This window comes from Falco cherrug, chromosome 12 (genome assembly GCF_023634085.1).
Source record: "Falco cherrug isolate bFalChe1 chromosome 12, bFalChe1.pri, whole genome shotgun sequence".
Lineage (NCBI taxonomy): Eukaryota > Metazoa > Chordata > Aves > Falconiformes > Falconidae > Falco > Falco cherrug.
Window position 1 is genome coordinate 23,025,165 of NC_073708.1, and position 17,842 is coordinate 23,043,006.

A 17,842-nucleotide genomic window follows, 5' to 3' on the forward strand; every position below is an offset into this window, starting at 1 on the left:
GTAAGGAAGGCTGCCGTTCTTTCAAGCTTCAGATTCACATACAGATTTGTGCTTCGCCTTGGTGTATGTCTATGTCCTTCATGAAATATACTGGGATGTCAGATCCCCAAGGTGGGAACAGTGCCTTCTTTCTCGCGAATGTAGAACCTGAGAAGCACGGTTACTTGCACTGGGGTAACTCGTCATCCTTTCTGCTGGTATGGATTTTAGTTCAGCAAATCAAGTGTGAAGCTGGGAACCTTGGGACTCGGTCGACAGCATGGGGATGGGTGAGGGAGACTTAGACACAGCTCTCTGAAAGACAGATCTGTTTTCTATTATAAATATATCCTGTGTAGTCTCCACAAAGAGCTTAAAAGCAAGCTGAACCTTGCAGGTTTGACATCTGTATGCATGTCCCTTAAGGTTGTAGCATGTGATAGTTTTGTCTAGCAGTGAGAGTGAAAGTAAGTGATGCAGGTAAAAACTAAGTACGGCAAATCTCTGTAAGCGGCATACTTGTTTACTGCTCTCTTGTGGCACCTGCAGCCTTCTATGTATTGGTGAGCTCTGATTTGGGGATAAACATCTTCCCAGGCTGCAAAAGTCAGCGTGAGGACTGGTATCAACAGTTCTGGGTTCTCCCCCGACGGGCTTATCCTGGTGAACGTATGGCAAGGAGTCAACAGTGGAGCAGCCACTCACAATTCCTGGCTACCCTCTGTGATCATGTGAATCTGTCATGAAACTGGGACTTGCTGCTGACATGAGGAGAAACATGGAAAAAGATGCTGGAGGTCTGGGTTGGGAGACAATCCAGAACTACTTGTGAGTAGGTCATGGCTAAAATATAAAGAACATATTTGAGTTAAGATGCATGAGAAAATAAAAAAAAAATAAATACAGGAGCTACTAGATGCTTTTCATTGTTCATAGATATTTCCAGTCTTTGTACTGAGCTTCTGCTTAATGCCAGTTTGGTAAACATGACTCTCTAGGTACTTTGCCAGCCCCTGTGGCTCATGACTCTTGCGTGTGAGCTGAGCAGCAAGGTCTTCAAGGGGAAGGTAGCTGCTGAAGGGTACCCAGCCTGAAAGGCCATGTCAACCTCTTCCTTTGGTTTTAGTCGCGTGCTGTGGCTCCCAGCTGCCACTTTGTGTTGGATTTTGGTTTGCTCCTGTTCCACCAGGTACTGCAGAAGCTGGTGTCACAGTAGGGTCTGTGACCCACAGCAGAGTTCCATGGTGAGCGAGGAACATGTCCTCCTAAACCAGTGTGGGTTATACTTTCGGTGCTTTTAATGAGGGAAGTTTGTTTCTGGGTAGCAGCTTTGTGAGGATAAAATACAGTGTCTCAAATGCCACCTCCTTGGTGGAATATATGTGCTGTCTTGCCAAGATACCTACTGCAACGGTGATGTTCACTGGTCTTCCCTTTTCCCAGAGACACAGATGTTGTCAGAGGCACTGAAGAAAGTGATAATTCATGAGATAGAAGAAAGACTTCCCTTCAGAGCCCCATGCACAAAGCACCCTCAGGGGTGGCTCCCTGGTCCCGCATGCAGCCTTTCCTCTTCAGCACATACTCCAGCCTGTACACAAGTGCCAGGCCAGCTCCGGAAATTCAAATTCAGCATCTCATGGTCCCAGTACATTATAGTCTGGGCTTCAGGGTAGACTTGGTGGCCAAACTTTTCACTTTGTGTGGCAAATAGTAACTTCTCCATGGAGATCACAGCTTTCTGCATTTTCTACAATCTTTGCATAATCAGGTGAAATGAAATAAAAGTTGGTGCAGGTAAAAGGCCACAAAGAAATCACATTTGGGATAATATGTGATAGCTGGGGAGAGGTAGGGAGTGCTATTTGGAAACAAGAGGCTGACCTCATCTTCAGAGGAAAGTTATTAAAGTGAAAAAAGTTTTTCATTTTATCTGTTACATTCATAACACAGCAAGGAGTGTATGCTAGAAAAATTAAATCAAGAATGCATCAACCATGAAGATGATTAATTTTGATGCCTTTCTAGAAGTCAGCCCTTGCTGAACCGGAAAGCCCTGGGTGAGGGAATGGGCACCTCCTGGGATCAAGTGCCTGTCCTGCTCTGTGCATGGAGCAGGGCTGGGCTGCAGCAAGTGTAGAACTGCAAACCTTTGGCAGGTGTCATTTGTTCTCTTTACTGTGGGGTTCAGTCACCCAATATTCACATTGGACAGTCAGCTGTTTTCCACATACATACAGAGCCATTTTGGGAAAACTTGGGGACAGTTCAGGGACCAGAGGCAGCAGCTCCTGGAGCTTCCCTGGCTTCACCACTGATTGCACCAAGGTCAGCATGCAGCTGGGCACTGTGCAGTGTGGCCTTGGCGTTTCCTTTTGGTTCTTGTATTTATGCTCTGGAGGACTGGAATTGCTCAGCAGCCTCCTGCCAGTGCAGTCCCGCTTCCAGGCAGAGGTGGTAGCCCTGGCATAGAAATTGCTCAAATGGCTTTTGAGCTATGCTTAATTTAACCACTGCTAAAATACATCGTTACTGGGAAAAAAAGCTGCCTGGTGTCTCCCAGAAGCGTTGAACCTCTCTATGCAGACTTACTGAGGAGTCTGACTTAGAGGAAGCCTTTTAATAGGGAAATATTCTTGTTTCTTGGGGAATTTCAAGGAAGAATGGGCAAAAAAAATACACACACACACACCTTTTTTTTTTTTTCTTTTTTTATTTTGTTACACCTGAGAGTATTTTGCTTGGGTGCCTAGCTACCTGCTGAATTTTTTTACACTCTGGTAAACATTTAAATTTGGAAATTATATTTCTTGGGTTTCTGCAGACTGTACTACAGATGCTGCATGATGAAACAGTTGATAACAAATAGGAAAAAGAAATCACTGGTGTAGTGTAACAGAAATGCCAGAGTGCACTCATTATCATTAAGTGGAAGGTTTTCCTCCTTACCACATAGATGAGGCAGAAATTTGGCTCATTACAAGGAGGAGGACAGAACAACATACAGTGGCATTAAAATGAAATGCAGGTCCGTTCCTGAGAGCCCAGGATGCCTTTGCTTTAGTAACTGATATTCTGAAGAGGTTGCTTACTCTGGTTCCCAATTCTATTAAAATCATTGTAGTATGTTCTCTGTTTACAAAATAAGGTTTACGCTCACTTTTAATTCTTAAAAGCAGGGGAAAAACCTGAGCTTGGCAAAGCCTTTTGAACTGCTGAATCAAGAACTAGCTGCTTGCAAAGAGGGATTAAAACCTTTTAATCCTTTTGTGTAAAAGAATATGGTGTTTAATGTGGTAGGCATGCTGGCAAAATTAATTTTCATGTTTTTTCAAGCACAAGATTTCAGTTCTGTCTTTGTTTCCTGGTCCTGCATATCTTAACGGGTTCTTTACACTATGCAGTACACTTTATTAACTTTGAAGTTTTGAATAAATTTGCAAATAACATGCAGATTTGGAAGAAAAAGTTCATTCCTAGGAGCAGGCACAGCTGTTGGGTACCGCTTCAGGCGGCGTTGTAATGACTGATTTCAGAGCCCAGTAGCTGACATTATTATCCTCTTGTCCATTGTATCTATTCTGTGCAAGAGAGAGGAGACCTGAATTCAGGTGCTGAATTTTGTGTATGATTAAATGAGTGTTCTGTATGTATGCATTTGAAAGCCCTTAAGTGAATGTTGTGTAAATGGTGATAATTGGAGGCAGTCTCCCTGCAATCCTTTCTCAAGCTAAATAAGGTCTAAGGCCAAAGGCCCAAACGTTTAATTGTATTAAACACAGAGGCTGAAAAATTTATTAACTCAGAAAGTGTGTATTACCAAGTTAATTGGAAGTGCCTTTAAGCTATTACCAGGTGGAAATTTGACTTCAGGTTTCAATTTTAAATTAAAGCAAAGCAGAAACCCATTCTGTGAGGCTGCTGGAAGGTCTGCAGTTAGAGCAGTGCTTCTCTGCTCTCCCTTGTTTTTCTACTCGGTATAATACTTGGTATAAATGCTGGGGAGTTAGAATCAAAAGCTAAACCCGTACATAGGCATCTGGCTTTTCCCCAAGATATGTGGCAAGCTGCACATACAGGCTGCAGGTGCTCTAGGGAAACGTAAAAGCAGAGGAGGGGAAATGAAGATGACCTCAGGTTCCAGAAGGATGTTTCTCTGGGCTGTTTTTCTGCTTTGTTTTAATCAGTATTCTTCAGTTGTGTGCAGGACTGCTTTGTGCTTCTTGGCATATTTTTCTTTTTCCAGTTATGTGTTGTTTCATTTATTGGAAGCAATTGTAAGAATGGTGTCATAGTAGGGAGACTGATTTATTCCCCTCCCCCCCCCCCCCCCCCCCCCCCTTTCTTGGCACACAAAAAACTTCAAAAAAATCCATGGACAAGAGTCAATCACAGCACAGGGATTAGCCAGAGCTAGGGATTTTTTTTACTGAGATGTAAAGCAGCTCACACTGATAGCCAGCCAGGCACTTTGAGAAAGACATTGCAATTACAACAGCCTTCAAAAATAATGAAGAAAATTTGCCACCCTGTGCGCAAAAATCTGTGGGCACCCTGCAGATATGATATGAAGAGAAACCACCTCCCCATTGCATTAAGGTCTAAGTTGCCTGCCTAAAACTCTCTCAAAAAATAAATCAGCACCCAGAATGTTGAGCGCTGCTGAGTGACTTGCACAGCATACTTGTGTGATGGTTGCCGGAGACAATTCTGTTTCAGTATCATGTCAGTTAATTTTAGGTGTTTAAACTCTTTCAGCAATTCCCATGATTCATGAAGAGGCAGAATTAGAAATTTACTGAAGTGCAATAGTATGATGACAGGCTTTTGCTGTAGTTTATTAATATCTAGTAATCGTGGCCTTAACACTTCAGTGACTTAATGGCTTTTAACCCATATTTCTGTGGAATAAACGGGTTTATCCAAATGTCAGCATTTTAACAGCAGTCACCCAGTTTCAACTGGTGAAGGGTTGGTTTATATGTAACATCCAGACACTGACCAGAAGCACACAGGACACACGAGGTTTTAAGGTGTTGTTTTTTTTAAGAAGAAATTTTGAAATACTCAGTTTTGCCTTAAAGACAGTTCAGTGTTTTGTGTCAGATTTAATAAGTATAAATCTGCTATTAGCAAAAGGGAAAAGAGGGCTTGAAAATGCCAGCCTAGGTGTGAAGGTCCCCATATTTGGTTCTCATGTCCCAGAGGCACCTCAGCCACATCCAAGGCTTTGCCTTTAGGTTGGGTTTATTGTAAGGAAAGACCCTATAGAAACTGTAAGCAGTTTCTATAAAACTAAAAAACCCCTCTTTTGCTGAGGCAGTGAAGAAGCAAGAATCAAAGATTATAAGAGTTTCTGCGCTTAAATCATTACAAATACCTATAAAATTAAACATTTGACCTGACATGTACCCTTGCATTCTCCTCAATTAAACTTAATACAGATAAACAAAGCACAGTGGGTCTCACCTGCTGAAATGAGTACCTTGCATCTTAGTTCACTGTATTTCCTGCTAGTGTTTAGAGAAAAGTGAAGCCTCTGCTGGATGACTGCTTTTATTATTTTTGTAATGTAATTTTTCTACTGAAAGTTACAGAGGTCATCAAACATGTTAGGAGATATACTTAGAGTTTTGTGTATTAATCATTCACTTGATTTCATTTTGTAGGAACTCAAAAGGTATCTATGAGTAACTTTATGGAAGGGAGGAGATGAAGGTGAGGAGAAATGCAGCTTGTTTAGAGATAATGTTTGTAGATTTGATTATCACGGACAACCACACATGAAGCTGGAAAACTCAACCACTAAAATTGGATTGAAATAGCAGAGTCATTTCTCCTAGCTGTTGGGAATCTCTTAAGCATTAAAAGCTAATAACACTAAGATGATAAAACAAGAGAGGAAGATGCGCAGGTAACATTGGGTAACCTGTAATTCAGAGTGATCTGAGGAATGTGTTGAATTTGGAATGCCACTTTCTGTGATTGGGATGCAGTTAAGTGGTTTTTGAAGTGGATGGAGAAAGGGTTATGATCCATTCACTGGATAAAAAGAAAATTGTGTACGTACTTGAGCATGCAACACCCCACTACATATATTTGCATTTATTTAATAAGTACCTTCCACCAGGCAATAAAGGACAAAAGTTTCATTTATAAAGTGCTGTCATCTTAGCGAAATAAAACTGAAATAGGAGAAATAAGGAATAAATTAGCATTGTGATCACCAAGACCTACTGATGCTTTAGTAAGCTGCTGTTAAAAAATGGTATTATGAAGCTCAAACAGGCTCTTCCTACTTGTAAATTATACAGGAATTAAAAGTGCAGGAATTAAATACAAAAAATTGTATTTTGCCAAACAATATTTTTAGTAATCACAAAGGGACAGGAACCACATTTAAACGATGGTGGGTATATTGGAAAGAAAACATAAGGATATTAAACATAAGGATAGTTGGAGAACCCACAGGCTTGCCTCCTGCCCTGCAGTAGATGCTTAGGAGAAAAATCATAGAGTAGGTTTCACCAGAGTATCTTTACAGCAGGCATCCATCCATGCACGGTTATCAATCATCCAAGATCATAAAGGAAATGGAAAAAGAGAAATACCCTTGCTGTATATATATATGAATGGGGCACCTCTGTCTTCTAGACCACTTTATTTCCACTTCAAAGTCAGTCGTGAACATGAGAAAGTCTGTGTCATTCTTGGTTTCTTCCCAGTATTATAACAACGGAGCCACATCATCATTTTCTACGTATTCGTCCTGACAGCAGCCATGTGAGAACAGCAGGCAAGTTTTGCAGTGGAAGCTGAGGCACAGTTGTGCCTTGGCATATCTGACGGGAAGGTTAAAGGCAGGGATTTAAACCTGAATTTCACAATTTCCAGGATCGAGAGTTATTCCCATTATGATCTTTTTATGCTTGTGTCAATAACTTCTTTTAATGCATTTAGCCCAGGCACCTAAATAAGGCACCCATCTATGCCTATTATATGTGCTTACCTAGTTCATCTCATATCACAACTGTAATTTTTTTCCTTCACAAAAGATTACTTTCAATCTTAATTTAGCCCAAGTCATGAAAGTTTTCAGTTAAAAATACAAGCTTCCCCTCTCCTACAATCCTGGTCTTATTTTTGGCTGCTCTTCTGTTTAGAACAGTGGGCACTTGTAGCATGAGGACAGAGATATTTTTCTTTAAAATCTCTCGCAGCAGGTGAGTGTTCATAGAACACTTAATTGCAGACATGTGTTTAATAATTCATTTTTCTCAAAACCTGTGTGCAACTCTTTGGAAAAATAGCATCCACAAGAACAGGAGGAGCAGTATGATTGCCAGTTTCTGAATTAGAATTTTTGGATGAGGTATATTTGATGTGGGTGCTAAATACTGTAAAAGCATCAGGATTCAATTTAATTTTCCCCTTTATTTTAAGAAACCATCTAATGATGATGGGTCTTTGAAATAAAACAAGTTAATATTTGGGTATATGAAGCATATTTATGTTGGCATATATTATGTTTCAGCCACTTGAAATTTTTGGCTCTTCAGAAGATTGCAAGAAAGCATATTTTACGTAACTGGTGTGTGTTTAACGTGTAGCAAAATACAAGGTTCTGTGCTAAATATACATGACCCAGCATCATTTTTCAAGGCTCTGGCTGGTATTCAAGTCAGGTAAAGCAGATCATACGTTATTTCTCAAAGGCCATGGTTCACATAAAAGACACCTTGCCAAGATAGAGGGAAGCTACACCTCTGTACTTCTGCCTTGAATGAAATCTGGCAAAAGAGACTTTTCTCTGTGGAAAGGTCCTTTGGGTTCACTGAGAAGCTGCACAGCCTAAAAACAACACATGTGATGAAGTCGCTCTGAAAGCAGGGAGAAAGGAAAACCTGAAAAGGAGAACTGTAATGTTACTGCTCTGCTACAAATGTTTGATAGGGCAAATTTTAAAATAGCTACCGAGATGCTTTTCTGATTTGTAACAATTGTTTCACAACAAGCAAATTGTCTAGAATAGCAGAGAGGAACAGCAATTTTATATATAAAAAAGTATGGGTGAGAGAGATGCATGTTCATGGTTGGCTGGCTGGCTGTCACTCTGAGTCGTCCTGCAGGAAGGCTGTGTCACTGGCTTTCCAGCAAACCAGAGAATTCTGCCTTTGAGGGCTTCAGGTTCCTCTCCCAGCCCATCACGCTTGCTTTTGCTGGGGAGGGCAGACCACAGCCTTACTGATTAGAGCCTACCTAACTTTTCTGCTTGTACTTCTCTCTGGCTTTCTGTACCCATGTTCTTGGGGACCTCTTAAAATGTAATTCAGGGGAGCATTTCTTTTAAAAGCGTCACACACCCTAGGCTGAGCCCAGGACTCTGCATGACTTTGCTGATGTTTTCCAGCATAGTGAAGCAGACAAATCTCTGCTAGCATCTCTTCCACACCATGAGGCCCTCCTTGTGATTCACTTTATAGGATTATCCAAGAATCCGTGCTTGCTCAGCAAGTGACTTTTTCAGCACTATCAACTGTGAAAGGAAAGTCCTTTTCTTCTCGAATTTTTTGTTTAAAAAAGGTTTCTGAATGGTGAGCCTGTCTGAGCCAGTTGGTTTTCTTTCAGCTCCCAGCCAAATAAGATAAAGCTTGTTTCTCTCTCTTGTAAGAAAATACTCTTATTTTTCACAGTCTTCCTCCCCAGAACTGTGTTGTTCCCATAAGCTCTCTAGAATAATTTAGGTTTTGAGCAAAGACCAAACAGGGAAAATTTCAGCCAAGAAGGTGAAAGTTTTCCCATTCTCCTGCCTGAAGCTTACGAGTGAATAGAAATGATGATAGCATTAAGTTCCATTCTCTGTGTAGTGGGAACTTGCTTATGAAGTGAGGAGCAAGAATTAGTTTAGAGTGTGAGGACTGAACATGCTCCAGGGATCTGACACTGAGCAGAGGCGCGAGAGAGAGAGACTGGAGATGTTTGGACTTGGTGTTATCAAATGAGAAATACACCAGTCTGGAGTTGTTACTCCACATGATGGAGTAAGCGAAGGTGGGTGTGATGGGCACCCAGCCATCTGGCATCTCTCCCTGCTGTCACCCAACACTTGCTCGGGTGATATTTTACAGATATGTCTTTGCAATACGATCAGTCTTCTTTTTCCTTTTTTAAACTTCCAATAAAAAAATCTTCAGCTTTGCCTGGTCCTTAGGTCAGGAAAAAGACACTGTAAAATACATTTCAGTTCCTTTTGTTTATTTGTAGCTTGTTTGAACAACAGTTACCTTAAAACTTGGCATGTCCGTAGTCTTCTGTGGAGACTCTGGTCATATTGAATTTAAGATGACAGGAAAGACAACAACTAGGTTACTGATTAAATGCTGTATTTTGGATACATTGGGGGTTTTTTTCTGGTTGTGTTTCTAGGGCTACCCTAAGAATGCAAATACTCAAAACAAGTTAAAAAAGACATGCTTCTGTCTGGCCCTATCCCTGGTGGTTGCTACTGCCCTTTGGAGGTAGCTAGTGATGTGTCCCACAGCAGCTTCCTCTGGGCAGTAGTTAAAGAGATGTTGGTTGGAGGAGAGGTGTGGAGGTAGTCTAGTCCACTTAACATGCATTTTCCACAGACATCATTTTTGTGGATGATCTGTCACGCTTCTGTTAGCTCTCACTGAGATAAGTTTTGGGATTTGTGGTAACAGTTACCGATCAGTATAAAAATGTGTATGCCTATGTCCAGCTCAATTGTCCTGGGGCCTGGACTCAGGATTTTAGGTTTACTTAATTAGTACTTTCCTTCCATTTCAAAACTTCAGGGCATACAAATGTTTAAAATGGCTTTATAGAAATATCCTTTCCCAGACTGTGTGAAAATTTGATTTATATACAGGTATACTTTTGTGACCAGTCTCGGTGGATTTAGATAGTTTCTAGAAATCAGTGTTGCTCAATTAAATGTGCAGGGGGAAAAGATTCATTACAACGGTGTAAATTCAAGCTGAAGAAAGCAGCAGGTTTTTTAGGTTTTACTGCAGGTGAGCATTCGGTTTCCTTTTGTTCTAGTTTTTAATAGTATTGATTTTTTTCTTTTAAATGTACAAAAGTAAAATAAGTCCTCAGTGTACGAGCTGGGGAGTAGGTGTACAGTGAGAGATATAATTGCATTGTGTTCTTCAAGGACAGAAGTCTTTGGATTCTGCTGTATTTGTCATTTGAAAAATGTACACTATTTTACTAAGATCATAGAGTAAATAACAGAAAATAAAAAAAAAACAAATCAGCTGCTGAAATGCAATACAAGACTTCAGCTCAGCACACTGCATAGCAAAGCAGTCAATCACACTGCAATCACTAGCAGCCTGAGCAGTAAATTAACATTTCACTGGAATAGATGAGAGGTGAATAAACACAGATATATGTAAATACAAACTAAGTAGAAATAGACATGATTATAGATGAGTAAATATGTGAAATCAGCATCAGTTAAGCAAGCACACTTAATAATTGCTTGCTGTTCATGTCAGGACAATGTGCCAAAGACTGCAGACAGCAGCCATGATGTCTTAAAAGGCATCTTCTGAGTTTTGAGCTATTTTCTTTGTGCAGTCCTGGGGCTCCCTTCGCCAAGGATGGCAATGTTCAGTACACCTGAGTGTGATGAATTCCTGTGGTCAGTTCAGGTCTCATATTCCTTCACAGAAGCTTTTTGAAGACAAGAGCACGTGTATCCACCTCTGTGGGGACAGAGCTGACCTTGGTGGATCCACTGTTTGTGAAGGCCTTTCAGAAATAAAGCTGAGCAAGCAGCAGTAGTAGAGGTCCAGGCCTGCGCCGTAGTGACCCCCAGATCACCTGGGCTCAGGGTCGGTGTGTCCCCTGGTGCCCACGGTCCATGTGAGCGGTGGGTCAGCTCCCCAGCACATGACCACAGTCTGCATTGAACACCTGATGTTGCAGGTTTTGAAAGGGTCTGCTGTCCTGCTGCCTCAGGAGTGGCATGCCACCAGCCCTTCTCTGCTAAGCGTTTCCTCAGCAGGTGGTTGCTTCTGCATGTCGCACCACCAGGTCTGGCCTCGTCCTTCACCCTGCAGCTGTGGTGGGTTGGCTGTGGCCAGCTGGCAGATGCCCACCCAGCTGTGGGCTGCAGGGCAGTACCTGCCACACGCTGGGCTGCAGGGGAGTCTGCCCGGGTGCCTGGAGCTCCTCGTCCCCCTCTGACCTAGGTGCTCACAGGGCTGTTTCTCACACTTTTTACCTTACTCCTCCCAGCCATGAGGTGTTTTGCCCCTTCTTAAACCTGTTACCACAGAGGCACTGCCATGACAGGCTTGGCTGTGCCCTGCGGTGTGGAGCTGGCTGTGTCCAGCAGCACAGGGCAGCCATGATCCCTCCACACAGAGACCCTCCTGCAGCCCACCTCAGCACCCTGTATGGACAAGGGTGGGGGGTGTGTGTGTGTGAAGTGAGAAGCATCTTGGGCCCTCAGCGGTCTCCCTGATCTGATCCACACTGGAATAGGGCAGAGCCCAGCCTCTGGGCTTTGTCAGGAGCAGCAGCTGGAGTATGTCACTGGGTCGAGCTGCTGTCTGTGTTGAGTCACGCTGTGCCATGCTGAAGGGACAGTGAGGGTCTGCGTAAGTGTGGGCTAAACCAGAAGGTGGAAGTGGGACTGAGGAGTTACTACTGTTTTAGCAAAGTCTTCAGAGATCGTTGTTGAGGGGTGAAGTTGCGCTCGGCAGCTTCAGGTGGCGGATACCAGCCTGCAGATGCTGAGGGAGGGACGCCATCTTGCAGTGCCCCCTCACCCTCTCTGATCCTGCCCAGAGCTGCTGCGCTCCCTACCCTGCTTAGAAAAGAAGAGGTGGCTTTCTGCTGGGTTAGGGGCCCAAAGCTGCTCCTCAGAGACTCTGGTGACGCTGGAGCTGCTCGTAGGGGTTTGGGTGCCGGTGTCTGGAGGCAGGGAGAGGAGGGGAGGCCATGAGGAGCAGAACAAGGTCCCCTGCCCTCTTCAGCAGCTGCAGGCTGCCACACCGGCTCAGCTGCAATGTGCAGCCGTCCCCTCAGCATTTTAATCTCTTATATTTTAGGAAAGTGTATTTGAAGACTGTCATCTTTTGGGGTCACTGAATATGTATCCCTTCTAGGTGGGGGAAACAGCCCTCAGTGCATCAAAAGCTTGGTGTTTAAAGCACCTGAGCTTGCAGATGTTGTCCCTGTCTTCCTCAAGGGCATACTTGCGGGCACGGCCAGAACGTGAAGGTGTGGAACCACTGCCGGATCTGCTGGGGACGTTGGTTCAACGGCTTGGTGTTGAACAGGTTTCTCCACCTTTCTACATCCCAGAAGCTGTCTCTGCCACATTTATAGGTCAGGTTCTTCCCTGAGGTAGTCAGTCAGAATTGTATTTGGAATGTGGCCTTAGTGTGACCTGTGCGCTGAATGACATCATGGGTGGACGCTGGTGACTCCCTCTGTGGGGCTGAATGTTTTGGTGCTTTATAGGGATAAGAGATCATCAAACATTTCTCACTTGAACAAAGCAGTGTTTCAACATGATTTTCAGATCACATGTTGCAGAATTCTCTTATACAGCGAGTACAAAATAAAAAACAAATGTTCAACCTCATGCTTTTTTAATCCATGCGAGTCTGTCATGTAAATCCAGAAGACACAACTGTATTTCCATGAAACTTACTGATTATTAAAATGTTAATATTTTTTTTTTAAAAATATTTCTGCCACGTATTTCAGGCCTGAATGTCACTTTGGTTTCTTTGCTGACTTTCACTTTTAGTGATCAGTTTCTTACCAGGCATAGGCCAGCCTGTGCAAGTTTCCAGATACTTACAGACTGTAGGGTTTTTTATAACAGTCAACATTTAAAATGAATTACAGGTTGTTATTTGTGTACTTAAAACTGTATCTGTTAATTTGTATGAATGTCTTAACAGCTTTCAGGAAAACTAATGTCAATATATAGCAAATTTTATAGATTTGTTGTGTCAGCTGTTCTGTAATTTCCAGTGCTATGACTATGTTAAAAACCTGAGAAAATCCATTTATTTAAAAAAAAAATAAATTAAAAATGGTTCCAAATTGTCATATACCTGAATGAATGCCCAGGGGGCTTTGGGGAGCCCTCTATTGCCCTCTTTTACCAACAAGCCAGATGGTCTTTATTAATTTCAGGGAAAAAAGGGTACTGAAGCAGAAACTCTACCTGTCATGCTGCAGTCTGCACTGAATTTGTGTGGCTGAGGCCATTCAACCTGGATTTGTAGTAGGAGCACCAATTATCTTAGAATTTAGATTAACATGACACATTCCTTGCTTATCTGATGTTGTGTCCTCATGAGGGTGATTTGGTTATTTTTGCAGGCAAGCCAACATTTATGAAAGCTCCCGAAGATCAGATTGGGATTTCTGGAGGAGTGGCCTCTTTTGTGTGTCAGGCAACAGGAGAGCCCAAACCTCGTATCACATGGATGAAGAAGGGGAAGAAAGTCAGTTCTCAGCGGTTTGAGGTAATTACAAAAAAAAAAAAAAAAAAAAAAAAAATATCTCTAATCAGTCTAATGCTTGCAGGTCTTAATTACACAATAGTCATCATTGCAACCCTGCATATCTGCATCACTACCATATAGAATCTAGAGCTTTAAAGTAAGTTTCCTTCCCTGCAGCAGTGCAACCTGTAGAGCAAGTGTTGTCCTTTGAGCACTGGAAGCACATCCATAGGACATTCTTCTCCAGATGGGAGACTGGGGCATACACCGAACCGGATGGTGGATAAGAGTTTGATCTAGCAGTAATTTTCTGGTTTCATTGTGAAAATTGATAGATAAGGCACCTCCTTGGCCTGCTGTCCACAGTGGAATTCAAAAGTGGGATGCCAAAACATTGTTGGAAGGCTTTCTAAGTGATGGCTACTGCCGTCTCTCCCAGAAAGGCGCTTGGAAAGTGAATGGTGAAGTCATCCTGAAGGGTGAATTAACTTCCCCATGAACTGAAGTCTGAGAGGAAGTAGGAGTGAAGAGCAGGTATCAGAAATGCTTTTGAAAAAGCATCCAGTTTGGTTCGTATTTTAAATAGCAGATACATTTTCACTGACTTTCTCCACCTTCTTCTCCACTTTCTTTTTCTGGAGTTGGGCTCTTTTCTCTAAAACTGCCCTTGGAAACGTGACCCTTCTACAATTCTGCTGCCTTTCCTCTAATCCGCTGTCTTTGATGTTTTTGCTTTTCTGACTGGAGCACAAGATGACTTTGCTGCCCAGAATGGTTTGATTCAAGTCACCAATTTTAATCGTGATTTTGTATGTGAGCGGAAAACCTTGATTAAAGTAATCAATTTTAACCTTGTTTTACATTGTTATTTTTCCCTAATAAAGGTTAAGTTTTGTTGTATAGTAACCAATGAAACATTATAATTTGTATGTAGATACAACCTTTATAGTTCATGAACTTGGTACTTATTGTGGCTGATCAAAGGGCTATGCCATATTATATGCATTTATACGAGCAATTTCATACCTTTATTCACACAGTTTTGATACATAGTTGAGGCATTCTTACTGTGTTATGAGATAGTGAATAATACCTTTTTTTGCTGAATAACTATTAATTTTGCCTCATTACTAGGATACTCTTTATTTGGAAGAAAATTGGAATTAAGTTTAAATGAAAAAAATAATAAACAAATCTGATGTAGACATGCTGGGTTATTACACAAAAAACTTATCCATCGTTAGCAAATGAACAGCATTTTTGTCTCAGCATCTGTCAGGTCATTAGTAGCTGTGGCTCCTTTCCTCTCACACAGAGTGTTTGTTCAAAGAAGAGTAAGGGCAAAAGAGCTTTTCTGCTGTTTCATCTTTTAGCTTTTTAGTTCTTAGCTTTTTAGTCCTTATCATGGACTAAATTGGAGTGAATTAATCTCAGTATCTGACTTCGTCTTGTTTTAAAATTTGGCAGTAACCCTATCCTGTGTAAAGGTTATAGAAAGTTTAGCATTTTGTCACAGTTTCATATTTAATTTGAAAATGAGTAATTTTTTTAAAAAAATTATCTCCTGCAACATACTGCGCTGATGTTCGTATTTCTCTGTCTGACCCCAGCTTAGGGGTTTTTGCAAGCTGTGTCTGTTCCTTAGAACAGAAGAGCTATTCCTTCCAGTGTGAGGAATAAACAGATTTGTGGTGGTCCTCGTTACCTTTTGCTGTCTTCCTATTTCTGCTGTCACTGCAGAGTCTTGTGGTGCACATTATTTTTCTCCTTCCTGTTTTCACTCATTTGGCCTTTATGCTGTGAGAAGGACTCCTAGAAAGAACTCTTGAAAATAGGTTAAAATTTTTGCATGGAGTAATGCAGGTCCTACGCTGACATTTATGTGTGTGGGACGAAGTATAGCTTAGTCTCTTCATCTGCCCCTGCAGTTCCCAAGTGACCGGAGGAGGGCATTTGCCTTTCCCTCATGCTGTCACCATCTGCAGTTCAGTTAATATTCCCAACTTTTGCTGTGTTCAGTAATGGGAGAAGGATGAGTTTGGCATTAACAGTGGCCTGAGGCTGTGCCTTCACAGCCTTGCCATTAAGGCATAGCATATAATGATCCAGCTGCAAACTAACAAATACCACTTTCTTCCATGTAGAAATTAGAATAATGCATGTTATAGCTTAGCAGGATGGATGGAAAGGCAATGATTTATTAAGGACTTAATTTATTATGCTGGGGAAGGAATCGTAACGACATCATTGTTGATTATGTCAGATTTGCAAGAGTTGCAAAGTACCCGATGCTGAAGGACATTAAAACCCCTCACTTTCGGTTGGAGTAAGCATGCACTGTAGGTTCTCAAGGTTTTATTCTAGCTTTGTTAATATTTTCCTGGTAATCTCACAAGAGTATATTGTTCTGTTCTTCCATCAAGGTGAAAGTTGGCACTAAATTGCTATCAGTGTGATTAGTAAAACCATTAGTGCAAATATGGCTCAGATGTTGTAAATCATCAGATACACATCTTTATTATCAGGTTGATAATTTGCCAACCGTAGTCAATTCATAAAGAACCTGATTGGATCTTCATTTGTTCTGGCCTCCTTAGAGGACAAATATGTTCTTGACTCTGAAATTTTTGCATTTCTGGACTTGGAACATTTGACTAATTACATGGAATTTTATAGCTTACTGAGCTTGGTTTGGTTTTTGTTTTTCTACTCCGGGATTGTTTTGACTTCCAGATTTTGTTGCAGAAGATACCAGTAAACAAGTGCTTTCTTGTTATTGTTAAAGGTTATTGAGTTTGATGATGGATCAGGATCAGTTCTACGGATACAGCCCCTGCGTGTTCATCGAGATGAAGCTATCTATGAGTGCACAGCAACCAATAGTGTTGGGGAGATAAACACGAGTGCCAAATTAACAGTGTTAGAAGGTAAGTGGGAAGCTTTTTCTTGCGGGTGGCAGAAGATGACTTTGGCTTTGATAGCTACATGTTGGTGTGGTGCTTTTAAATGACATGGTGATATTGTAGCTTGGTTTGGAAAAGATGTGTTGTTCTTCCTGTATTATTTCCTATGTTTTCTCCCAGTGATAGAACGTAATATTTTTGAGACAGTCATGAAAGGATTGCAGATTATGAACTTCCTTTAAAGTGTTACAGTTGTATTGTCTGATTGAGGTATGTCATTTCTCACTTGGAGGGCTAGCTATAGAGACATTTGTATACTTTTCTCATTTGTTTGATGTAATACCCATCTTCAGGGTATGTAAGAATTGTCAGAAACTTAATTGATGTTGCTGTACCTTCTAGATTACATTGGCACAGTTCTTGAATAGATTTTTCAGGTTACTCTTCAGATTTTCAGTTTGATGTGGAATTTAGCTGGGTTTACTTTTAACCATAGTCACAACTTGTTATTCTGTTTCTCCTGTTAAATAGATTTTGATCCTTGTCTGCTATATGAGCAGGTTTTATTTTGCTTGCTATGTTGTTTCTTCTAAATAGAATGTTTTGTGGAAGAACGGTGTTTTAGATACAAAACTTGTGGTCAGTTGATGATTTTTTTATATTAGAATGTCAGAATTACTGTCTACTTTTAAGGAAATGTGGTTTTTTCAGCATATCAATGTATTGTTTACTTGATTATATATAGGATTTTGTAAATGTATGAAGTTGTTACAAATCCAGGGCATTTGGCTGAATGGATTGGGTTTTTTCCTTGTATTTACTAAGACAAGCAGGAAAAGGCTTAGGCACATTGCTTGTTGTATATGGATTAATGTAGAAACTTTTGAGTAATGAGAAAACTAGACTGAAAAGTGTTTATTATTGTATGATTTTGAACCAGAGGAGACTGGTTTTCCCAACGGTGAGCGTGCCAGCCATACATGACAAGTTACCTATTTTCCCTTGTTCTCCCATCCCCATTTACAGCATAGTTATTTTCCCCTCTGCTCTGTGACAAAGAATACATTAAACAACTGTAATGTGCTCAGACACTGTGGTGATGGGAATCATAGAAATCATTCAATACTTGATGTGATTGTGTATCTTGTTTCTGGAGGTGGGGCATCTTAAAGGATCAGCTTGCTCTTCAGTAGTAGTATTATTAAGAACAGGATAACAGGTGCAATAGGCTTGAAAATTATTGGGGGTGGGCTGGGGAATCAGATCCTTTTTGTTACTGCTTGCCTTTACAGCCGTGTATGTGAGTGCATGAAGCTCAGTGGAGCTCTTTCAGCAGGTTACGTGCAGATCTGCATTTAAACGCTTCTTGCAACTGGATTTTTGTGATACTACTCGAATACACAACTGTTCCAAGGACATTGCTGTTTCCTTTGGTTGCAGTTGCCTTTATGTATC

General features: G+C 41.3%; 1 protein-coding gene across 7 annotated transcripts in view; it reads left to right on the top strand.

The window, feature by feature from the left end:
* PTPRF (protein tyrosine phosphatase receptor type F) overlaps positions 1-17,842 on the top strand; it is a 392,585-nt gene that overhangs the window by 178,011 nt on the left and 196,732 nt on the right. For all 7 annotated transcript variants that reach the window (XM_055724616.1, XM_055724615.1, XM_055724619.1 and 4 more), the window contains 2 exons: positions 13,360-13,505; positions 16,270-16,411. In XM_055724616.1, the coding sequence (XP_055580591.1) occupies positions 13,360-13,505; positions 16,270-16,411 (288 nt within the window). The remainder of the gene's footprint in view (positions 1-13,359; positions 13,506-16,269; positions 16,412-17,842) is intronic.